General features: G+C 55.5%; 1 protein-coding gene across 1 annotated transcript in view; it reads right to left on the bottom strand.

Moving 5' to 3' along the window:
• The window catches only part of ARHGAP8 (Rho GTPase activating protein 8), a 37,600-nt gene extending 18,744 nt beyond the window's left edge, over window positions 1-18,856 (bottom strand). Inside the window, exons 1-5 of the mRNA XM_052640195.1 lie at window positions 18,754-18,856; window positions 17,344-17,499; window positions 13,226-13,313; window positions 7,749-7,880; window positions 3,578-3,664 (exon numbers count right to left, since the gene is read on the bottom strand). Coding sequence (XP_052496155.1) covers window positions 3,578-3,664; window positions 7,749-7,880; window positions 13,226-13,313; window positions 17,344-17,499; window positions 18,754-18,856 — 566 coding nt within the window. The remainder of the gene's footprint in view (window positions 1-3,577; window positions 3,665-7,748; window positions 7,881-13,225; window positions 13,314-17,343; window positions 17,500-18,753) is intronic.
• Window positions 18,857-25,053: the final 6,197 nt, after the last annotated feature.

Genomic DNA, 25,053 nt, shown 5'->3' with positions numbered 1-25,053 from the left:
TGGGTGAGAAGGTCACTGCTGGGCCCAGCCGACCCCCTGTGCGACCACCCGCCTGCTCCACTGTTTACAGCCTCACTGCCGTGTCACCGACACCCGCTCGGCTGGCCGGATTCCACGTGCACGAGTCGACGAGCCTGGACACGCCGTGCACGGCAAAACCCTCCCACAATCAGCGAACAAGGTGACCATTGCCCCGGAGGTGGGCCCCTTGGCTGCGTGTGCGCGTGCGCGTGCTCGCCCCGAGGTGTGCCCTCTCCAGGACTTCTCCAGTAGATGACACCACGCCATCAGCCCAGAATATCACCTCCGATAACCCAGGCAGCTGTCTTATCCCAGACCCGCTGGAGCCCGGAGTCCACAGGAGGCTGAGCCGCGGGCACCGCGCGCCCCCTAGTGGAGGAGGACGAGGAGGCCGACCAGGTGCCAGGCCCTCAGCCGTACCCATGGACAGGGCCTCTCCGGAATGGCCTGCAGGACAAAGGTGTTGGCCTCACGGCTGCAGGGAGCCCCCCTCGTGCCAACTTCAGCCCACCCAGGAGCCCCCTCGGCTTTCTGCCAGTGTTTCTGCCTGTCCCCCTCCGGCCGCCAGGTACTGGCTGGACACCAGGCTCCACCGATGCAAGCAGGACTCCTTCCTGCCTCTCATTCCCAGGAAAGGGCCTCTCGGGGGCCCATCCACGGGACCCCAAAGCAGGGGTGCAGTGGAATTGCCAGGCCCTGCCTCCAGAGGGTCTGAGTCAGGCAGTGCGTGGGCCCTGGAGAGCCACTGGGCTTGTCCACTTTGTCCATTGGCAGCTGAGGACTCCAGGGCTCAGATGGCTCCCCAGCCCTGACCCCTGCAGTCCGCTCAAGACACCCGCTTACGTCCATGCCTGAGGCAGGACCGGGACAGAACCACACAGGCTTGAGCTAGAATTCCAGCCAAGCCCTGACATGCTGTGTGACCTTAGACAAACTCTATAACCTCTCTGAGCACCAAACTCCTCCTCTTTGGAATAGAAGAGAGACAGCTGACTTCATAGGATTGTTTTGAGGTGCCTGGCACATAAGGTACATAACATATTACAATTAAGTAATCAAAAAAGGATAATAGAAAGTTTTTTAAATCACACTAGCAGCTAACAGTTGGTACTGACTAGTGCCAGCAGGCCCTGCTCTAAACACTCCACATGTATTACATCGCTGATTCGTTACAGCAACAGGGTGACTTAAGGGGCATTGTCAGCCTCAAGGGAAACCGAGGCAGAGATAGGTGGCGTCTACTGCCCAGGGTGACGATGGTCAAGGGGAAGCCCGGGAGGCCTCCTGGCTCGTACCCACATCACCTAGGCTGCCCCACTGCAACACAGCAAGAGCAGGTGGGCTTTTTCCAAGAACTTTAGAGGCTTCTGGAACTCTGAGAGCTTTTCTAAGGTGAAGGACAGCACCAGGAAGCAGGGCATCTGACCGGTCTTCTTGGGCAGGAGGGTAACTAGGACTGGTTTCTTCGCTTTGAAGCACCTACAGCACCAGTCGGCTGGCGGGAAACTTCAGTGAAATGAAAGGAGCTCTCTGGCCACAAAAATCGCTCCCTTGCTTTTTAAATGGGTGCTGCCTTGAGTCCACTGTTTCAGGAATTGTCCCAAGCGGAGCTGTAGGTCCGAAAATGCGTGACCCTCTCTCGGGGTTTCCCTGGTGGCTCAGATGGTAAAGAATCTGCCTGCAACGGAGGAGGCCCATGTTCGATCCCTGAGTCAGGAAGATCCTCTGGAGAAGGGAATGGCAACCCACTCCAGTATTCTTACCAAGAGAATTCCATGGGCAGAGGAGCCTGCCTGAGGGGGCAACATTCCATGGGGGATCACAAAGAGTTGGACACAACTCGGCGATTAACACTACTCCTCTCCGGGCCAGGCTCTCTGGGGTGAGGTTGGCAGCTAATGGGAAGGAAGGGCTCAGACCCATGGCAGGGCAGCCCCCAGACCTGGACTGCACCACCTCCTAAGAAGCTTCAGTTCCAAAGGAGATCAGACTCAAACCTTTCACGGCTTCTCGATCTGGTCTGAGGGGTGGCACAGTTTATTACCAGGAAGAGGATCTCAGAGCTCCCCAGAAGCCCCTCCTCCAAGTGGTGATTCTGCACAGCCTGGAAAACACACAGCTGCTCGCCTGGGAGGGCCCAGGACTCTGCATGCTGAGGGTGAGGGTTGTGTGGTGGGGGCCAGGCACAGGGTTCCCCTCAGAGCAGCCTCTCACCACCAGTCGCACTGGGAAGTCCTCGTTCAAGTCCCAGAGCTGACCTGGAAAGTGGAGGGGGCCTCAGACAGCGACCTGGGGTCACAGAAGGGTTTGTGCACACAGGTGAGCACTTGTGCATGTTTATTCACTCGCCAAGTGAGAAGCGAGCGGGCTGGAGGGACCCTGAGAGGTGCCACAGTACAAATGCTGTGAGAGCGACTCACCGCGAGGCCAGGCGGTCGCTGTGTAACAAACGATCACAGAACTAAGGGCTTAAAACGACATTAGCTTATCCTGCAGGTCTGGGGTTCAGAAGTCCAACACAGGTCTCACCCAAGGGTCCCAATCTCCCTCGTCCCACCCAGGGCCCCTTGCACTGGGAGCCCCTCCGTCCGGCAGGCATGGGGCTGGGGCTGCTGCATGAAAGCCATGTCTAGGGGCCTTCGCCCTGTCTACCCCGTCACGTGGCCCTGTGCACACAGTGTGTGCTGAGTGCCTGCAGTCCACATGAGGGCAAAGCAGAGGGGCCGTGTGGCCCTGGCAGAGCCCCTCCACCCTCGCCACCCCTGGCCTCTGCTTCCCAGCACTGAGGCAGAAATCATCCCGCAGGGAGAGCCTGGATGCGGAGGAGGAGGGCTGAAGTCACCGCTCTTTTGTTGAAGAGTCAGGCCTTTGGCTGGACGTGACAGGCCAGGAAGGGCTCACCAGGCACGGGCTGCCCAAACCCGCTGGTCCCAAAGAGAGGACGACCCCTGACCGGCTCCTGGGAGGTGACCTTCACGGCTTGGGCGGTCCCGCTGGTGACAGCATCTTTGCAACGATGTGATTTACAGCGAGGTCTTGCACCACACTGGGTCTGTCTAAGTGGACACCGAGCTCAGGTGAGCTTCTGGGGTGAGTGACACTCATCTTGAGCGGCACTCCGAGGCCAGGGGACCGAGCTGACCTGCACAAACCCTCCCTGCCCTGAAGAAGGCAGCAGGGGGCTGGGCTTGGGCTGCCGGCACGCCTCTGCCTTTTCCAGATCCTATCCACATCCTTCCCCTGTAAAGACTGGAACCATGAGTATGGCAGCTTTCCTGAGTTCTGGGAGTCCTCGTGGGGAGTCCCTAACCTGAGGCGGTCTCAGGACCCCGACACGGGCGTGTATACACAATGTGGGTGCTCAGGAAAAGGGGGCTATAAAACGCTGGAGCCGACCTCACTGGGGGCGTGAGCCAAGGCTCCTGTTCATGACTGTCAGCCCTGTGATCCGACAGAGCCGGGGGGCGGGCAGGTACCCCAGAGCAGGACTGCCTGGGTTTCCAGGCGGGCCGGGCTGTCTGACCCCAGCAAGGCCCTCGTGGAGAATGGCTCATACCTGACAAGGGGCTTCAGGATGGTCCACAGGATTTTGATGAAGTTGGTGGGGTGCACGACATACAGGGCCTTCAGGTTCTTCTTGTACCTGAGGAGGGAGACGGAGGGGGTCTCAGAGCACGCACACGGAGACACCCTGGGCTGGAAAGAGCTGCAGCGTGGTGGCCTCGATGGCGAGCCTCAGAGCCCTCCGTTCCTGTTCTTTTCTTTTTTATATTTTATTTATCTACTTATTCGGCTGCCTTGGGTCTTCGCGGCAGCGTGCAGACTGGGTTGCTCCATGGCACGTGGGATCTTAGTTCCCCAACCAGGGATCACACCCGAGACCTTCAGCTTGGAAGGCAGACTCTTTAACCCTGGACCACCAGGATAGTCCCAACCTTCCGTTTCTGGACAGTCGATTTAAGGACATAGAAGGAGAGGAAGAGGTCCCCAGGCTCATCACTGGCAGTGTGCCCACAGCACTTTACAGTTTGCAAGATCAGAGCCCCAACTTAGAGGCGCTCACACTGGGGCTGGGGGCGGGGACACACTGGCAACTTGGCAGCAACCCCCGCTCTGCAGGGAACTGACCTGGGCGAGGGTGGAGCCGTGACCCCCTCAATCCACACCATACGACAGCTCTAGGCACCCCCTTCAACGAGATGTTTCTTAGCCGACTTCCCTTCCTCTTTGGTGATTAATTCAGTCCAGAGCCATCGGGCTGAGCCAAGAAGGCTGGCGTCCACCCAGGGCTGGAGGAAGGGGGTGGGCCCGCTGGGGTCTGTGACGCCAGCAAGGGGCTGGCAGCCTGGTGGGGAGGGGGTGTCCCAGAGAGAGAAGGGCATCCATACTCAGGTCAGCCAGGGACACCCTCAAGCCAGCTCTTTGCCCTTCAAAGAGCCGACTGCCAGAATTTCAGCCATTCAGGGAATCAGCTGTGAAAAACAGCCGTTATTCAACAGTATCAACTCACAATGAAGTAAATCATATTAAACACAAAGGTCATGAATGGTCCGACCTCACTGACTCCCTCACTGATCACCCCATGACTTGTACTATTTGCTGCGCCCCTGGGCTCCTTCGCCTGTTACATCCCAGGGTGGGAGAACCCACAAGAAGGGATGGCCATCATTTCCTCCCAGGTCCGTGCCCAGCGGGGCCACGTGGGCCACTTGGAACTGGCCACAGTTGCAGGGCCGACAGCACAGGATTCTGCAAACATCCCCATCAGCCTCCCCAGGCCCTGCGAGCTGATTAGCAAGGCAGACACGGCAGGGGGGTGGACAGGAAGTCCAGCACGAGGTGTCTGGGACCAGGCAGGCAGAGGACGGTGGGGGCTGAGAAGGGACCCGACATTTGCAACCAACTGTGGGAGCAAGAAGGGGGCAGCCACGGCGGCCTGGTGCGGGCATCAGCCCAGGGGACACTGGCAGGAGCTCTGTGGGGGTGGGGCAGCCACATGGTAACAGCGCCCCAGCGAGTGAGAGGTGGCCACACGATTAGTCAGAGGCAGGCCAAGTAACAGCGGTGGATTCCCAGGTGGCTCAGTGGTGAAGAATCTTCCTGCCAGTGCGGGAGACACAAGAGACGTGGGTTTGATCCCTGGGTCGGGAAGATCCCCTGGAGGAGGAAATGGCAACGCACTCCAGTATTCTTTCTGGGAAATCCCGTGGATAGAGGAGCCTGGCGGGCTATAGTCCATGGGGTCACAAAGAGTCAGATCGCACTGAGTGCCTGAGCATGCACAAAGGCAATGGGAGCCAGGCTCTTACTGTTGGAGGAGAGATGTCACGAATGCAGAAAGGGAGAAAGCCAGAATGAGCCCTGGTGGGGAAGGACGGGAACTAGCATAGATGTCGGTGTGAACACACAGGTACCAGGAGCAACAGGCAAGTGCAAGCACGAAGACCCACGTCGACGTGTGCGTGTACATGTGTCTACATGTATGTATACACACACACACCGCAACAGTCATACACACACACACACCGCAACAGTCCGCTGACTTGCCTGCGAGCCATAACAGCCCCGCAGCAACTAACACGCTGCTTCCAGGCCCGGGTTCCCAGGAGCGTCCTCCCTTAAGAGGATCCATGGGCCAGAGAAACGGCGGATTCCTGGGCTGGGCGTGCGTGCATGTGTGCTAAGCTGCTGTTAGCCGTGTCCGACTCTTTGCGACCCCATGGACTGTAGCCCGCCAGGCTCCTCTGTCCACGGGATTCTCCAGGCAAGAACACTGGAGTGGGTTGCCATGCCCTCCTCCAGCAAATCTCCCCAACCCAGAGATCAAACCTGCATCTCTGACATCCCCTGCAGTGGCAAGCGGGTTCTTTATCACTAGTGCCACCTGGGATGTGCCTGGAGCACCTCATTGTCCTAGAAAGTAAAGGAAGTGCTCGGAGGGACAGGGACGTGTCTGTGGGACATAGGAGCCAGGCTGAAGCTCACCTGGCCAAATTTTAACAATTTGAGCATTAGGATAAATATTTTCATGGATTATAAACTATTGAATAAAATGGGAGATCCCAAGCCCGTACGAATACAAATAAACTGAAAAAGGAAGCTCTTCGGCATAGTAAAATGCCAACTAAGAGCCCCAATCACCATTTGTCATCCATCTTAATAATAATTAACCAAGAAATGGCAAGGGAGGCAAAAGCTAGCACATGAAACTGATATTTATACAGTCTCAGAGTATCTCCTGAAGGAATATTAATTAATTACCAGAAAAAAACAAACAAACAGTCTTGCGATTCGAAAGGAGGACGTTGCAGTGACTTTCAGGTGGTCCAAGGACCCAGAACTCAGCTGTTACTGTAAGGCGGGACCCCAGGGGCCATGATGGGCCGCCCCTCCTCTCCCTCCCGCAGGTGGGAGAAGTCCCTAACGGAAGGAGCCTCCCAGATCCCGGGGACCAATGACAGCACACTTCACCCGCTAAAGCCGCCCCACCCCAGCCACGCAGAAGGACCTGTCAGCCCTCGACGCCTCGGCCTGGCGACCTATCCAAACCCCCGTCCATCTAGCCTGACCATCCCTTGCAACGAACGTACAAAAACCACCCCCAACACGGTCCAGGCGTGGACTTCCTCGACCTGCCTCATTCGGGCCTGGGAACCCCGCCCGGGCGCGCTTCGCCATTAAAGAGCCTGTTAGGCACTCCTGGCGTCCTGGTCGTCTTTACCTAACAGTTACAAAGTCCATCGCTATAGGAACGTGGATTCTCCATGGCAGGAGCACCGGCGCTCCTAGAAGGCGGTCAGGGACATTCCTGGGTGGATGGTTCTGGCTTCAAGGAGAAACCTGGCAGAACAGTTTGGAAGATGAGAAGTCAAAAGCAGAGGGAACAGAAAAAGACGCAGGAAACCCACTGCACCTTTGTAGTGGTGTTGGTTAATGGTGGACGGAAAAGTCTTTGCTGTATAAATTGCATCCAATTCAACTTGGAGCTCTGCTTACATACCTCCACCGACAGGGAACTCACTGCCTCTAGCAGGCACTCGACTATCAGGTGGCTTTGAGGCCTAGGATGTCCCTCCTTTTGGCTTCCATCAAGCCAAGATCTATAATCCTACTCTTGCCCCCAGTCCACCTTTGAGAGAAGTGGGAGAAACAAAAGAAGTTCACTACCTTCCATTTGAAAATGTATCTGTTTTAGCTCAAGACAGGCATACACGCATATCCTTCCACTGTCAGCCCGAGCTTCTGGAAAAGATCGCTTTGAACATGTCATTTGCTTCTTCTCAAGAATCACGGGGCTTCCCAGGTGGCGCTAGTCATGAAGACCCTACCTGCCAATGCAGGAGACGCAAGACACATGGGTTTGACCCCTGGGTTAGGAAGATCCCCTGGAGAAGGAAAATGGCTACCCGCTCCAGTGTTCCTGCCTGGGAAATTCCATGCACCGAAGAGTCTGGCCAGCTCCAGGCCATGGGGTCACAAAGAGTCAGACACGGCTAAGCAGGCACGCACCAACAGTCTTGCATGGCTGTGCACCCAGCCCTAAATGACAGTGCTGGACAGAGGCCCCTGACCCTGAGGGGTGCTCACCCTAATGCCCCACCTGGCCCTCGGGGTCCCGCCCTCGCCTACTGCACAGCCGGGACCCCTCCTGTCGCCCGAGCTCCCCCCTCACTCAGCCAGGAACCTGAGGTTCCCCTTCACCCCACCCAAGGCTGGAGGGCACCTACCTCCTGTCAAACTCCTTGTAGGCACTCTGGAGCCAGCGTAGGGACGGCTTGTTCTGGCTGTTCAGCCCATAGTGGAAGTAGACGATGGTGTAGTCACTCTCCACGTACTGGTCCAGCGTGTACTTCAAATACCTGGGCACAGAGCGCAGGACACGGTTATGAGCATCTCACGTTGATCGAAACCAAATATGCCTTCCCCGTAACGGAGCTGTGGTCACCCAGCGGGTGCCAACACCAGGCCACGGGGGACGCTTCCAGGTCAACGCTGAGAATCCAGCTGCAGGCGGCCTGTTCCTCATTCCTTCCTCTTTCTCGTCTGGCTGTGCTGTGCAGCTTGCGGGCTCTTGTGTGACATATGGGAGCTTAGTTCCCTAACCAGGGATCGAACACAAGCCCCCTGCATTGGGAGCACGGAGTTTTAACCACTGGACTGCCTGGGAAGTCCCCTATTCTCATTTCTTAGATGGTAACTGAGGCTTAGAGATATTAACTAACTTACCTAACTTCTCCCTCCCTCCACAGCCAGGAAGTGGATATGATGGCTTGAAAGTGGCCCCCAGAAGCTGTCCAGGGTCAAATCCCCAGAACCCACGAACGTGGCCTTACTTGGAAAAGGCTCTTAGTAGACGTGATTAAGGAAAGGCTCTTCAGAGCAGTTAATCCTGGATTATCCAGTTCAGTTCACTTCAGTTCAGTCGCTCAGTCATGTCCGACTCTTTGCGAACCTATGGACTTCAGCACGCCAGGCCTCCCTGTCCATCACCAACTCCAGGAGCTTGCTCAAACTCATGTGCATTGAGTCGGTGATGCCATCCAACCATCTCATCCTCTGTCGTCCCCTTCTCCTCCTGCCCTCAATCTTTCCCAGCATCAGGGTCTTTTCCAATGAGTCTGCTCTTCGCATCAGGTGGCCAAAGTACTGGAGTTTCAGCTTCAACATCAGTCCTTCCAATGTACATTCAGGACTGATTTCCTTTAGGATGGACTGGTTGGATCTCCTTGCAGTCCAAGGGACTCTCAAGAGTCTTCTCCAACACCACAGTTTAAAAGCATCAAATTTTTGGTGCTCAGCTTTCTTTATAGTCCAACTCTCACATCCATACATGACCATTGGAAAAACCACAGCCTTAACAAGTCAGACCTTTGTTGGCAAAGTAATGTCTCTGCTTTTTAATATATTGTTTAGGTTGGTCATAACTTTCCTTCCAACGAGTAAGCGTCTTTTAATTTCATGGCTGCAGTTACCATCTGCAGTGATTTTGGAGCCCCCCAAAATAAAGTCTGACACTGCTTCCACTGTTTCCCCATCTATTTGCCATGAAGTGATGGGACCAGATGCTATGATCTTACCTTTCTAAATGTTGAGCTTTAAGTCAACTTTTTTGCTCTCCTCTTTCACTTTCATCAAGAGGATTTTTAGCTCCTCTTCACTTTCTGCCATAATCTGCATATCTGAGGTTATTGATATTTCTCCCAACAATCTTGATTCCAGCTTGTACTTCATCCAGCCCGGCATTTCTCATGATGTATTCTGCATATTAGTTAAATAAACAGGGTGCCTTGATGTACTCCTTCTATTTGGAACCAGTCTGTTGTTCCATGTCCAATTCTAACTGTTGTTTCCTGACCTCCATACAGATTTCTCAAGAGGCAGGTCAGGTGGTCTGGTATTCCCATCTCTTTCAGAATTTTCCACAGTTTATTGTGTTCCACACAGTCAAAGCAAGAATCCCTTAGAAGAAATGGAGTAGCCATCATGGTCAACAAAAGAGTCTGAAATGCAGTACTTGGATGCAGTCTCAAAAACGACAGAATGATCTGTTTGTCTCCAAGACAAAACATTCAATATCACGGTAATCCAAGTCTATGCCCCAACCAGTAATGCTGAAGAAGCTGAAGTTGAATGGTTCTATGAAGACCTACAAGACTTTCTAGAATAAACACCCAGAAAAGATGTCCTTTTCATTATAGGGGACTGGAATGCAAAAGTAGGAAGTCAAGAAACACCTGGAGCAACAGCTAATTTGGCCTTGGCATGTGGAATGAAGCAGGGCAAAGGCTAATAGAGTTCTGCCAAGAGAATGCATTGGTCATAGCAAACACCCTCTTCCAACAACACAAGAGAAGACTCTACACATGGACATCACCAGATGGTCAACACCGAAATCAGACTGATTATATTCTTTGCAGCCAAAGTGGAGAAGCTCTATATAGTCAGCAAAAAAAAAAAAAAGACCAGAAGCTGACTGTGGCTCAGGTCATGAACTCTTTATTGCCAAATTCAGACTTAAATTGAAGAAAGTGGGGAAAACCACTAGACCATTCAGGTATGACCTAAATGAAATCCCTAACGATTATCCAGTGGAAGTGAGAAATAGATTTAAGGGACTAGATGTGATAGACAGAGTTCCTGGTGAACTATGGACAGAGGTTCGTGACATTGTGCAGGAGACAGGGATCAAGACCATCCCCATGGAAAAGAAATGCAAAAAAGCAAAATGGCTGTTTGAGGAGGCCTTACAAATAGCTGTGGAAAGAAGAGAAGCGAAAAGCAAAGGAGAAAAGAAAAGATATAAGCATCTGAATGCAGAGTTCCAAAGAATAGCAAGAAGAGATAAGAAAGCCTTCCTCAGTGATCAGTGCAAAGAAATAGAGGAAAACAATAGAATGGGAAAGATTAGAGATCTCTTCAAGAAAATTAGAGATACCAAGGGAACATTTCATGCAAAGATGGGCTCCATAAAGGACAGAAATGGTATGGACCTAACAGAAGCAAAAGATATTAAGAAGAGGTGGCAAGAATACACAGAAGAACTGTACAAAAAAGATCTTCATGACCCAGATAATCATGATGGTGTGATCACTCACCTAGAGCCAGACATCCTGGAATGTGAAGTCAAGTGGGCCTTAGAAAGCATCACTACGAACAAAGCTAGTGGAGGTGATGGAATTCCAGTTGAGCTGTTTCAAATCCTGAGAGATGATGCTGTGAAAGTGCTGCACTCAATATGCCAGCAAATTTGGAAAACTCAGCAGTGGCCACAGGACTGGAAAAGGTCAGTTTTCATTCCAATCCCGAAGAAAAGAATGCCAAAGAATGCTCAAACTACCGCACAACTGCACTCATCTCACACGCTAGTCAAGTAATGCTCAAAATTCTCCAAGCCAGGCTTCAACAATATGTGAATTGTGAACTTCCAGATGTTCAAGCTGGTTTTTGAAAAGGCAGAGGAACCAGAGATCAAATTGCCAAGATCCGCTGGATCATGGAAAAAGCAAGAGAGTTCCAGGAAAACATTTCTTTCTGCTTTATTGACTATGCCAAAGCCTTTGACTGTGTGGAATATCTGGGGTGAGGGGGGACACTAAATGCAGCCTCTCACATCCTGGTAAGAAGGCTCGAAAGAGGAAAGTCACAGAGCAGAGTTGGCCTCATGAAGACAGAGGCAGAGCAGACAGCAATGCGGCCACCAGGCCAGGAGGGTGTGAAATCGCCGACAGCCACCCCACCAGAAGCTGCAAGAGGCAAGAAATGTTCCTCTGCTGGAGGCGAAGCTTCCTCTGGGGGGACTGTGGCCCCACTGACACGACTCTGGGCCCCCCACGACTGGGGGAGAATCAGTGTGCTGCTTTACACCACTCAGAGTTTGGTGATTCAGTGATTTGTTGCAATGTTGCCACAGGAAACTGACACCGAGGATGGACTGGGATTCAAACCCGGGACTAACTCAGCCCCTCCACTTCAGATGCCTTGCTGTCCAGCTGTCTGTCTAGAAGCAAGCAGTTCCTCCTTTTCAGATCTGCTCCTAACGTGCTTTCTCTTGGGCTTCCCAGGTGGTGCTAGATGTAAAGAATCCGCTTGCCAGTGCAAGAGACGTGGGTTCGATCCCCTGGGTCGGGAACGTCCCTTGGAGGAGGAAGTGGCCACCCACTCCAGTGTTCTTGCCTGGAGAATCCCATGGACAGAGGAGCCTGGCGGGCTACAGTCCTTGGGGCCAAAGAGTTGGACACTACTGAGCGTGCACTTGCACATCTTCGTTTTCCTGGAAAGTAGACCCGCTTCCGTCATGTGCCCACACTCCACGGGACAAACTACAAATCCCGTGGTCAGTCTCGGGCTGCAGCGCGTGCTCCTTCCTGGCCACGTGCACGTGACCTGCCTGAGAGGCCCTTGTCCAGCCACCTGCGCTTGAGCTGCAGCTGGAGCTCTCCTGACCCCGTCAGCAATCTGGCTCCCGACGTACAGCTGGTTCGGCCAGGTTCTTGCACCTCAGGTGGGCTGAGCCATTCGTCATCTAGAAAGTGCAGCTTGTGATTAATCCGGCCCGGCGGTCCAGGAATGCAGGCACGGCTTCTCTGAGTTGGTGGTGGGACCGCAGCCGCCTTCCCTGGGAGCCTGGCAAACACAGCCCACCAGAGCCCAGGGGCTGTTCTGTCTTCAGCAGCTGGTGGAGGACCCAGCAAACTAGTCGGATGCCTGGGGTCCCAGGAATTCTCACAAAGCAAGCAGCACGAAGGCTTCCGGATGCTTCTACGATCCAACTGTGCCTTCATTCACTTGGGAGTGTGGGGCTCCAGGCCACAGTCGTGGCATCGAGCTATGGCTGGGCTTTCGTAGTCGAGAGAAAAGCGGTGGGTCTAGAAGCAGTGACAGCAGCGCTCAGGCCCCCGAGCCGTCCCAGCAGCGGGTGAGTCTGCCCTGGGCCAGACTTCGCTCCTCTGTCCCTCACAAGGGGACACAGACATTCCTAGGGATGCCCAGCACTGGGCTGGGGCTTGACCAAGTGAGTGAAGAGCCATTGGCACGTGGTTGGAGAGCAGAATCCAACGGCTGAGCAGGAAATGCCCGGGACATGGTGTCCAGGTAAGTCACACGGGCCCAGCAGGCAACCTGGGCGGGGACAGTCCAGCAGGACCTGCTGGGTGGGACGGCACTTCACTTGATTTCAAGCAGCCTCGGTGGCCTCGGCACACAGCTTTCTCCTCCCCGGGCCGAGCCTCTCACCAGACTGAAGGCCGCCTACTCACCGGGGCGACGCCGGGCGGGAGCTTTGCAATGGGGACCGTGCCAGCTCTCCTGATGCTCTCAGGGTCCAGCCGGGGAGGGGGGCCTGGGGTCAGCTCGGCCACACAGAGCAAATGGACAGCCCCCAGGGACAGGGCGGAGGACGAGGCCACTGCAGGTCAGGGGCAGTGGGGAGGGCTGCCTCCTGAGCAGACGCAGAGGGCGGCCTGCGTGGCTTGGAGGGGCGCAGGCATCAGTCCTGCGGTGGGACTGTCACCTGGCACTGACGACACCCCCTCGGGGACCTGAGCGTCCATCAGTGTCTGTTAACCTTTGACCCTGAACATCCTGTCTATGCTGAGAGTGATGGAGAGGCACCTGCCAGGGAGAGGGACACACATGGGTGGGGGGGTGCCTACGGAAGAAGGACGGTGGGGCGGGGGGGCATGGAGGGGGCACAGGACAGACTTACTCCAGCAGACGCCTGTGGTTGAGCTCGTGGGAGGGGGGCATCCGGCAGCAGCAGAACGTGATGACGCGTCTTCCAAAGCGGTCCTCCCCTGCGGGGCAGACGGGTGTGAGCCCCGGTCCCGGCCTGACACCGGAGGTGGCCGTCTCCCCCCCACGCCCTCCGGCCATCACCAAAGACGGCCTCTGTCCAGCCCACCCGAGCTAAGAGGCGCAGGCAGCCGGGGTGAGCACCTGCCAGATGGGTGCTGCTACCTGAGGCTCTGGGTGCCTCGGCCAAGGTCGCCGTCACCACCCCCTGCGCCCCAGAGCCCACTGCTGAGCCCGGGACTCAGACGAGGTCCCACAGTCACTTCCTGACTGGTTACAGGAAGGCTGTGCGTGTGCGCTCAGCCGTGTCCGACCCCGTGGACTGTAGCCCGCCTGGCTCCTCTGTCCACTGGATCCTCCAGGCAAGAGTACGGGGGGTGGGGTGCCATTTCCTCCTCCAGGGGATCTTCCCAACTCGGGGATCGAACCCACATCTCCTGCACAGGCAGGTGGATTCTTTACCACTGAGCCCCCGGGAAGCCCAACAGGAAGAGCATCAGGAAACAGAAAGGCGCCCTTGCAGAAGTGCTCGTGACTCGGAACTCGCCGTAACTCACCATAAACAAGCATTCACAGCTGTTGTCAGATGCTTACTTAGAATAAGAAGAAACGACAGCAGAGCACCTTCATTCCTCCACCCACCCCACCCCAGCTCTGAAAGGCAAGGCGTCAAGCTCTCACGCCCGGCCAGGACGGCTGTTTGTTACTTAAGGCACATCCGCTTCTCCTGGGAGCCGCGAGCCACTCTGACCTTCAGAATGTGAGAGTCATTTTGGTTCCCAAAGACAGCGGCCTTTTCAAAGGTTCCTTGAGAATTCTGGTCATGGTTTCTGTTTGTTTAGAAGGCGCTTGTTGAAAGGACTGCCGGGGGCCCAGGCGTTTATCTGCTTCCCTTGCCAGCTGGGCATTTCCGTCTGGGCACAAAACCTTCGATGGCTGTGCCTGGAGGCACAAAGTGTTTATCCTGAACGATGTTTCTAGCATTGAGGCGGCCAGGCTCCACGGCTCACCTGAGCCTATGCCCGCCTGCGAGAGGGAGGGAAAGGGACGACTTTGCTTCTGAAGATGTGAATTGTTTTGTGTGGCGACTGGAGGAATAGGGAATTAAATGCCCCTGGTGCTGAAAGAGAAGGTCGACCTCCACACTGAGATGTCAGCATAGGAACCAGACCAAGTGGAGAGTCTTGGGGATGTGCTGAGTGGTTGGTCAACGGAAGGCCAGGCCAACACACACTCATTGTGGGCTCACCGTGCACCCAGCTCTGGAGAGAAAAGGCCAGACATGGTCCCCACTGACCCAAGGTCGAGGGGAAAGGACAGTGATAGGGTGCTGGGGGTCTTGGCTCAGTTCTGCAATCCCCTCTCTGAAAACCTTCAAGGGCTCCAGCAGCCACATCCACCTCCGCAGGGACTTCCCAGATGCTGGCCCTCACTTCAGACACCAGCTATGCGTCAAGGGTCTCCAGGCCTCCCTATTTTTGTCCAGCTGCCTATAGATTCCGAGGTTCCCACCACCCGCCTCACAACTGATCACTCATTGGCTCACAGAACTCTGGAAAGCACTAGACATCCAATCACCTTTATTATAAAGGATACAAGTCAGAACCAGGCAAGAGGGGAGACGCACCGGGGAGTCGGGCAGCCCTGGGCCAGCCTCTCTGCAATGTGGGGATATGAGACCTGACTTTGGGGGGAACAGGAAGGCCTGCACTCATAGTTGGAATAAAGCCTTGCCGAGCTGGCACACAGCAGGCGCTCCATAAAGGTGGCCCATTAGTCACCACACGCCGGAAGGATGGTGGGTGCGTGCATATGTGCTGTTTCATCGGGGGTGAGAAAAACTGAGGTCCAGAGACGCCAGCTGAGCATCAGAACTGGGCTCCTGCTCACGGCTGGCTGGCTTCCGGGGCAGCGCCCCCAGGCCAGCCTCCTCTGCTCCCAGTGTTCCCAACAAGGAGGCCGTCACAGCCCCAAAGCCCCCGCAGCCCTGAGGAACCCCTGGGACCCCGAGGCTCCCGCCCACTGAGCAGTTACGGGGCATTTGCGTTCACCACCCCCGTCAGGATGAGTCACTGCCCTGCCGCTCTCCAGTGACACAGGCCAGTGTACGGAAAACGGGCTTCGAAATTGTCATATGGGAGGAAATGAAAACTATCAATAAAATGCAAACTCTACAAGGCACCGGTTTAATTCACGACCCCATCTTCTCCCCTCGCTGGTTCACAACACAACATCACTCACGGTCTCCAAGACAGAGAAGCCCCGTTTCTGCAGAAAGAAATGAGTCCCGTGCCGTGACCCGTGACATGCCCGCCACCATCCATCACCAGCTCTGAGAGAGAAGGACGGTTAAAATGCCCCATAAAGGCGCGGCGACCTCCCCAGGACCAACGAGGGAGCGTGTCTGGGTTTTAAGGTTGCTAACCTTTTACTGCGGGAGTGAAAGGGGATTCGCAGACTCATTTTGTCTGTGTGCTGCAGGAAAAGCCCAGCCAGGGTCTAAAGGGTTGTGAGGAGTGCTCCAGCCCTGAGGATGCAGACTGGGCGCCAGCAGAGCCAGGTCTGGCGTCTGCCTCTCTCTCTTCTCTGCCGCTCACCTCTGACCCTCGGGTGGAACCTCCGCTCTGCCCACCCTGCTTTCCAACTTCTAATCTCACCCCTGAGCTCACAGCCCCAGACCCAGACTGCAGTTTCAGAAGGTGACCACTCCGTAGTCATTTTTTATTTCTGATTTTTGGCTTGCGGGATTTGTCAGTTCCCTGACCAGGGACGGAACCTGGGCCCTCGGCCGTGAGAGCATGGAATCCTAGCCACGGAACTGCCAGGGAATTTCCTAAGATATTTCTGTATGCATGTATGTAGTCTTGGCCGTGCTGTGCAGCACATACGATCTTACGGGAGGATCCCGACCAGGGATCCAACCTGTGCCCTGCGTTGGCAGCGCAGTTTTGCCCACTGGACCACCAGGGAAGTCCCTCCCTAAAATATTTAAATCAGTGCTATCTTGAGACTTGAAAAGTCTTCAAAGCTCCCATTTGGCCAAATACATAGTTCTTTAAGTAATAATGAGAGGTCATTCAACAATTACTTTTGACAAGACGCTCTGGTTCTGGGCATGGTCCTGACATTCAGCAGGTGGGGGAGGCAGCCCCGGGAGAAGAATTAGGAGGCAGCTTGGTGGGGGGATGTCTGGTATACCTGATGTGGGCCCCCTGGTGGGTGGCAGGCCTGAACTGTCACATGCCACCTGCTGGAGGAGCAGGAGAAGTGTCCATGTCCTGAGCTGTGTCCCCCGGGTCCTCTGGCCGAAGAGGAGAGTGGACCTGAGATGGGGCGAGGGGACACAGCTGGACGCCAAGGTGAGGCCTGGGAGGAGGGGGCAGAGGGCTGGTCCTCAGGGAGGGAACCCCGAGGTCTGCTCTCCCTGGGCGCCCCAACTGGAAAAGCCACGGGCTCACCCAGACTCAGACCAGGACTTAACAGCAGGTACAGCCTGGTCTCGGCTTGCAGAGGGCAGGTCATGGGACTTCTCAGCATCCCTCACTGTGTGAGAGCCGGTTCCTACGAGAAATGTCCTCGGATGCGTATCTCCATACAGCCTATCGGCTGTGTCTCTGGGGACCCTGACCAACACGCTGCCTATGTGAGACGTGCATGTGAGTGGCATGGCCCTGATTCCTCAGGGAAAATAAACGTGACGCAGGAGACTCCCCTCTGGCCAGCTGCTGGGTGTGGGGCCGCTCGCTCCTGCGTTTGGCAGAGGTTTGCTGCGTTTGCTGAGCGGCAGCATAATCGTGTCGTCGGTTGGTAAAGCAATCCGCTTAATTCCGGCCTGTGCTCTCTACAGACGCTGCCTGGTGGCTACTCAGAGCACTTGGATGATGAGCTCTCAGCTGCGCCATGTGCATTCACGAAACACTAGTGGGTCCCTTCTGCTGCGGCTTCCACGCTGTGAGCCCGCCACACACCGCAGCCCTCAGGAAGGCTGGCGCAGCAGTGCTCCCGGGGACCAACCACCCCGCAGGGACTCACCTGCCACCTGCAGGATGCCGTGTCGGGCCACGTCATAGAAGGGGTGGTTCGTGCTCAGCTCGGGGTCCGGGCCAGCTGGGGGCGCCACAGAGGGTGCAGCTGAGGGCCTTCTCGCAGCACCCAGGGCAGCGGCCTCCTCCTCATCTCTCTGCAGCTCTGCAGCAGACGGCAGGGTCAGGGGAGGGTCACTGCATTCCTCAGGAAGGAGGACAGCGAGGGAGCTGCCTGAGGCCTTTTAACAGGACACACACCTCGCCTTGCTGTACACCCACTATGCGCCCACTCTGTGCGCCCACCACATGCCTACCTCTGCTGTGCACCCACTAAGCGCCCACTGGGTGTGTACCCACTGCACGCCATCTCTGCTGTACACCCGCTACCTGCCCACTTGCTGTGCACCCACTATGTGCCCATCTCTGCTGTGCACCCACTATGCACCTGCTCAGTGTACACCCCACAGAAAGAGTAAAATGGGTAAAACAAACCCGGGGGCTGGATACTGTCCCTCCGCACTGACAGCAGGGGTAACTGAGGCTCAGAGGAGAGAATGACCCTGGGGTCACAAGGTGTGGCCTGAACCCGATTTCCCAGTTCCGAATTCTGACTTGGACCCTTCCTGAGAGATGCTGACACCGGTGGGCGGCAGGAGGCCGTGGCTGGGGTGAAGGGCAGTAGCTGGGGTCCCTGTACTACAAGGCAGAAAGAAAGGGCTGCCTGCTGAAATTTAGTTTTAGTACAGAAGGTTCCTTCATACAAAACAAATCCAGGTTCCTTCAGAAATGTTTTCAGTTGGAAAAGGAGTGGGAACTTCACATTTCGGGTGAGGGTTAGACTTCAGTTTCCAGATACACTGGATGAATAGTGTGACCATGAAATTTAAGTCTACCCAGAAACCCATGGTGGGACCTCGTTTGGGAACAGTGTCTTTAGAGACGAAGTGAATTAAGGTGAGGTCACATTGGATCAGGGTGGACCTTAAATCCAATGCCATGTCCTTACAAGAAGGGGAAAAGGGCTCCCCTGGCGGTGCAGCAGTTAAGAACCCTCCTGCCAGTGCAGAGGACACAGGTCCAATCCCTGCTCCAGGAAGGTCCCCCGTGCCTCCAGGCAATTAAGCCCATGCCCCACAGCTGCTGAGCCCCTGCACCGCACCTGCCGAGGCCCACGTGCCTAAGCCTGTGCCCCACACGAGAGCAGCCACCCCAACGAGCGGCCCACACACCCTAACGAGGAGTGGCCCCTGCTTGCCGCAAGCAGAGAAAGCCTGGGAGCAGCAGTGAAGACCCAGCACAGCCGAGACTCAAAACAAATAGATCTTTGGAAAAAAAAAGAAGAGGAAAGGACACAGAGCCCCGGAGAGAAAACCGCCAGTCTCCTCCCGGGATGGGGCTGGAAGAGAGCATACTGTACCTATTTCGGCCAGCTCCTCCAGGTCCAGCCCAGACATGCTCTGCTGGGGCGTAGGGCGGCCCGGAGGCACCGTCCGGAAGCCGCCTCCCGAGGATCCAGGCATGGGGTCCTTCCGACACCCTGAGGGAGAAGCACATTGAATCGGCGAACGTTTAACGTGAGGAATAAAGGAGCGCCCTTCACGTGGCCTGCTTGCTCTTCAATTTCCCTCCTTGACAAAGAAAAAGCAGCCACCTCCGATTCGCCTGGACCTCAGGTCACTTTCGTGTTTGGCTTTCAACCTGCCCAGCACACCCCCGACCCATGGGAAACTTGCCCCTCGAGGAACCACGTGAGGTCCTGGGAGCCGGACCCCTGGACGGTGGCATCCACCCCATGTTTGGGCTCCTATATCTGACCTCATCCTCTGCAGGCCCTGCCCACTGATGAGTGCACATGGACGGGGCACCCCCTGCCCAACAGGCCCCTGTCCCAGGAGAGCAGGGCAGAGGGCAGTGGGGCGGGAAAGGGATGTGGAGAGAGAACAGTGCCTCCAGGGCCAACACACTTCGAGGACAGCATCTTTGCTTCTTCACCACCGTCTCACAGATTCACACACTCACTCCTGTACCCGCTTTACGGAGAGGGCAACTGAGGCCGGCAAAGATCACTTAGAGTGGCGCATGGCTGCACAGCAGGTAATCACCGCCAGCTAAGAGTTTGCCACCTGGTTATTCTGGGCCCTGGAGGCTGACGCAAAACCTGTGCAGACCTTTACATTACTATCCAAACGGCGGAATATTGTGGTACATAAAAAGCAATGAAGTATGGACACCTGGTACGACGTGGATGACCCTTGAAAATATTGTGCTAAGTGAAAGGAGGGCATGGAACCCACTCCAGAATGCTCGCCTGGAGAATCCCCATGGACAGAGGAGCCTGGCCAGCGACAGTCTGTAGGCTCACATAGAGTCAGACATGACTGAAGCAACTTTGCACGCGTGAAGGAAGCCAGACCACAAAAGATGACGAGTCCACAGAATGAGTCCATTCTAGAAAAGTCTGGAGCAGGCAGGCCCACAGAGACAGAGGGTAGCCACTGGGTACTAGGAAGTTGGGGGGGGCGGGCAGAGATTAGGGAGGTGACAGCAGAGCAGAGCGGACCCTTTCGGAGGTGAAGAAAATGCCCTAAAATTGACTATGGCGATGGCTGCCCATGCCTGCAATCACACTAAAAACTGCAGAGCTATAAACGTAAATTACATATTGTGTGAATTATATCTTAGTAAAGGTGTTTTTTAAAATGAACAGTGCCAGGTGAAAATGGCACATACAGCTTGGTCTAGCTTTTGAGTACTGAAGAGACACAGGACATTGCTTTTATTTATTTATTTATATTTTGTCCTAACCGCTGGACTGCCAGGGGAGTCTTCAGAACATTGTTTTTAAAATGCTGGCTTCTGTGAGTTCTAGAATTAGGATTTATAAATCCATTTATTTTTCCATGTTTGTCCCTTTTTCATTTTTGCAAAAGCCTGTATTACACTTAATATAAGGTTAAGTCATATAAACTAAATTAATAAAGTTTTATGAATACAAAAACATTTTAAACCTTGACGTCTTTAAAAAAAAACAACGCACTTAGTAGCTAAGTGCCATTTTCCATCTTATTTTACAGATGGGAGAACTGAGGCAGAGATCAGGGAGCCAGCCCCTGAAGGGCAGTGCTGTGGGACTCCAGGACAATGGCCACAGATACAAAGAGCAGAGGGTCAGGGTGGGGGGCAAGGAGGGAGAGGCCAGCCTCCGCTCCAGGGGGACCCCTCAGAGCCAGCTCAGTGAGGCTGCACCTGCCCACTTTGGGGGAGAAGTCAGAGTCCGTGCTGGTCTGCCACAGCTGCCAATGTTCAAACACTGAAATCTAATCTAAAATGAAAAAAAAAATCTGTATGCCCCAAACTCCACAGTTCCACACACCCAGCAGAATGTGTACATCTGTGTGACAAAGGACGTGGGCTGGAGTGTTCTGAGCTGAAGCACTGAAACAGCCCCAAACTGGAAACGACCCGTGTCCACAGATGGTGAAGGGAGCTGTTGGTGTGGACGGTGCGTCTCAGGGGTGAGGATGGTGTCGGGTTATGTAGGAGAACGTCTTTATGCTCAGATGCTGAGACAGTCAGCAGAGGAGGCAGGAGGGCTGTACCACCTTCTAGGAGTTCAGCTAAGAGAGAGAGAAAGACAGAGAAAGCCCATAACGGAGGGCACCAATTTCCAAATCAAGGGGAAAAGCAGGTGTTTTCTTACATTTCTGCACTCGGAACAATTTTCTTAAAAACAGCTGGAGACGGAAGGAAGGCAGGAGGGGGAAGCCCTTGCCTGGCTCCATCACCCTGTTTATCAAAGAACAAAGCTGAGGCCTGTGAGGTGCAGTGGCTCAAGGTCACACAGCGTCATCCTCAGGGCGCCTCCCAGGACTCCTGACTCAGAGTTTCTCTCTCCTGACACCAGTGAGCCTGGGGTTTTGGCGTTTTCCCTCTGAGAGCTCTCCACGATCTGGGGGCCACATCACCAGGGCCTGTTTCCTGGCATCCAGTTTCAACCAGCCTCCTCCCTGCCCCCTGCTACTGTGAACCCTGCCAGCTGTTCCCCTGGGGGCGGGGGGGCACTCTGCCGTCCCAGATGGCTGTGTGGCTTTGCCAAGGGTTGCGCCCTGTCTGGGCTGAGGTGTTGCAAGAGCCTGGCTGGCTGCGGGTGGAAGACCCTGGGCAGGGCACAGGGGGAGAGCCCACGAGAGGGGGAGGGGTGGGAAAGAGGGGCAGAGAACCCAGGATCAGGGGGGTGAGGGTTCATGGGTCACTGGCACACCCTTCTACAAGTCCCGCCCCCCGACACGTCCTGGCTCCTCTGTGCCTGCAGTTCTGGGGGGCAGGGGGGCCTCACTGTGACGCCCCTTTTAACACCAGCAGTCCAGATGCTAGATCAGCCCCACCAACAGCCCACACTTAAACCAGTGATTGGGCCTGCCTCCACCTCTGCTTGTAGACCCCCGCTGCACCGCTGCCCAGGGCCTGCCTTGCCTGCCTTCTTCAGATGCCACAGCTCCGGAGGTGGGGTGGGCTGGGGGTGCAGTGTGCACACGGGATGGGGTTTTCTCCTGGCATCATGCAGGGCACGGAGTACCAGGCAGGGAAGCCTCACCTGGGCCCCCCGCCCACCCTCTCCACGTCAGGAACCCAGGGCTGCCTTCCAAATCCTGCGTTCCCCAAGCTGTGGGGGGAGGGGCTGGGAGGGCAGCAGGGGTGAGCCCACGCCTGAGCCCCTGTACCCAGGCCGGGCAGGGCCCCCCGCCCCGCCAGCTGCAGCGAAAGTGAGAAAAGAAACTCAATCGTCTACACCCACAGCTCTGGGCCGCCAGGGCGGTCGGTCTGCTGGGAGCCCTGGCGGGGAGAACCTGGTCACCAGAGAGCCCGGCTGCCTGGCACAGGGGCCTGGGGGGCTGCAGCCCGTCCTGTGGGGGACTTGGGGCCACCCTCTCATTCCACCGACAGCTCATGACAAGCGGGAGGGGCTCCCGAGGTTTGAAGATGGGAGGGGGGCACCCTGTCGGCAGCCCACACTGAGCGCCTGAGCTCCCAGCCCTGCGTGTCTGCCTTGGCAGGCCAGCCTGTTACAAACAGCTTGAGAGCAACCAGCTGAGGGCACCGGGGGGAAGCCGGGCACAGGGGTGCCTGATTGGAAACACAGGGGCTGCTTCCTGGGGGCCGGCCCACCAGGGGAGGAAAACACATCCAGAATATTCTTGCTTCAAAGCCTTGTGGGAGGCAGACACCAGGGTGAGCCACCAAGGGGCCCCAGGCCTCCCCCTCGGCCGCCCGAGCGGTGGGGTACGGGAGCTCTGGCCAACCCAGGAGCACAGCCTGAAGCCCCCGACCCTCCGAGGCGAAGAAGCCTTTGTTTTAACTCCAGACTCTGCCCCAACACCCAGAGTGCCTGTCACTCCTGTTTTTCCCTTTGCAAGCTCAAAACTTTCACCCGGCTGCCTATCTCAAACAGCACAGGCAGCGTTATCTGTTTTGAAGTTTGTGCACCAGGGCCTGAGCGTGTCACACACAATCCGTGCTTTGTTGTGGTGACGGAGGGCTGGGGGGAGGGTAACTGTCGGGCTGAGCGGGCCCCGCAGGCCCATAGTTGAGGGAAATAGAAGGCTTACCTGCCATCGTGGGCTGCTCCCCGGGCTTGGATCAGGGCCCGGGGGCCCACCTTGGCCCCCTGCTGCATGTGCTCAGGGGGACCCCACCCGGTGTGGGACGGACACACGGCCAGGGCAGGGGAAGGAAGACCCTCCCCCAACCCCGCCCTATGCTGCCCAGGCGATCCTCAGGGAGGCCAGCGTCCTGCTCCCATCAGGCCCCGCAAAGCTGCTCTCCAGGCCCAGGAGCCCCACGTGGCTCTGATGGGTCAGGAAGGCCCTTGGAGCTGAGGGTTCTGCACCAGCCTTGTGATGGTTGGTTTTATACGTTAACTTGGCTGGGCTACGGTGCCCCGCTGTTTGGTCAAACACCAGCCTAGATGTTGCTGTGAAGGTGTTTGTGGATATGATTAACATTGACAATCAGAATCGGAAAAGGAGTACGCCAAGCCTGTATACTGTCACCCTGCTTATTTAACTTCTACGTAGAGCATGTCATGCGAAATGCCGGGCTGGGTGAATCACAAGCTGGAATCAAGACTGCTGGGAGAAGCACTGACCACCTCAGATATGCAGATGAGACCAGTAATGGCAGAAAGTGAGGAGAAGCTAAAGAGCCTCCTGATGGAGGGAAGAGAAGAGTAAAAAAGCTGGCTTGAGACTCAACACTCAAAAACTAGGATCACAGCATCCAGTCCCATCACTTCATGGCAAATAGATGGGGAGAAAGTGGGAACAGTGACATTTTATTTTCTTAGGCTGTAAAATCACTATGAATGGTGACTGCAGCCACGAAATTACAAGATCTTTGCTCCTTGGAAGAAAAGCTGTGACAAACCTAGACAGCTTAATAAAAAGCAGAGACATCATTTTGCTGACAAAAGTCCGTCTGGTCAAAGCAATAGTTTTTCCAGTAGTCATGTACGGATGTGAGAGTTGGACCGTAAAGAAGGCTGAGGGCTGAAGAATTGATGCCTCTGAACTGTGGTGTTGGAGAAAACTTGAGAGTCCCTTGGACTGCAAGGAGATTAAACCAATCCATCCTAAAGGAAATCAGTCCTGAAAATTCATTGGAAGGACTGATGCTGAAACTGAAGCTCCAATACTTTGGCCACCTGATGCGAAGAGCTGACTCATTGGAAAAGCCCCTGATGCTGGGAAAGACTGAAGGTAGGAGAAGAAGGGGACAACAGAGGATGAGATGGCTGGATGGCATCACTGACTCAACAGACATGAGTTTAAACAAACTCTGAGAGATACTGAAGGACAGGGGAGCCTAGTGTGCTGCAGTTCAAAGGGTCAGAAAGAATTGGACATGACTTGGTGTCTGAACAACAAACCTCACAAATGGACCCTTTCTCCTCGGGGGCAGGCGTCAGAGCACCCTCCCTCACCCTCCACCTAGGTCCACACGTGTCTCCACCTGGGTCCACACATGTCTCATCTCCTCCCTGGGCCTCTCACTGCCAAGCCCTTTCCCTCTGAGCCAGGAATCACAGCCCCAGGTTGGGGGACATGGGTGCCAAGGTGCTGCCAGCATCACGAGGCTGTGCCAGCTGGAGCTGCAGACCAGGGGCACCAGCATGCAAAAGAGGCTTCTGACCACCTGACGGCTCTAATTATAGCAAAGTGGTTTGTTGCTATAAAAATATATTTGCACATTACACAAATAGACCCTCGCAGCAATTACCCTAATGCTGTAGTTACAAATTATCACCTACTTAGCTCGGGCAAATCAGCACCAGACCTAATTTGAGTGGCGCAGGCGATGTGTGGGGCACACAGAGTGAGAGCCTACCCCCATATTTGCCCAGCCCCGCCCCCCGCTCAGGACGGGGCCGCTGATGAGAGGCTCTGTGCAGAGGGCTGGGTGGGCTCGAGGCCATCCAGCGCTGACCCCGTATCGACAGGGAGGGCACCCAGGGAGAAAGGGGCTGACAGGGTCCCATCAGGGCAGGGGTGCAAGTCCAGGCGTGAGGGGAGGGGCTGAGAAGGGGGCCATCACTAAGCTGGGACCCCAAGGTCTCGGGGTACACCCCATCAAGAGCAATTTTCACCCTTGGGTCTCAGCGATGTCACAGATTTACAGACACAGATCCCCACTACCCACTCTTCATCACAAACACCACCCG

This window comes from Budorcas taxicolor, chromosome 5, assembly GCF_023091745.1.
Source record: "Budorcas taxicolor isolate Tak-1 chromosome 5, Takin1.1, whole genome shotgun sequence".
NCBI lineage: Eukaryota > Metazoa > Chordata > Mammalia > Artiodactyla > Bovidae > Budorcas > Budorcas taxicolor.
The sequence above is the reverse complement of the archived record's forward strand: the minus strand, read 5'-3'. Positions and strand labels throughout refer to the sequence as shown.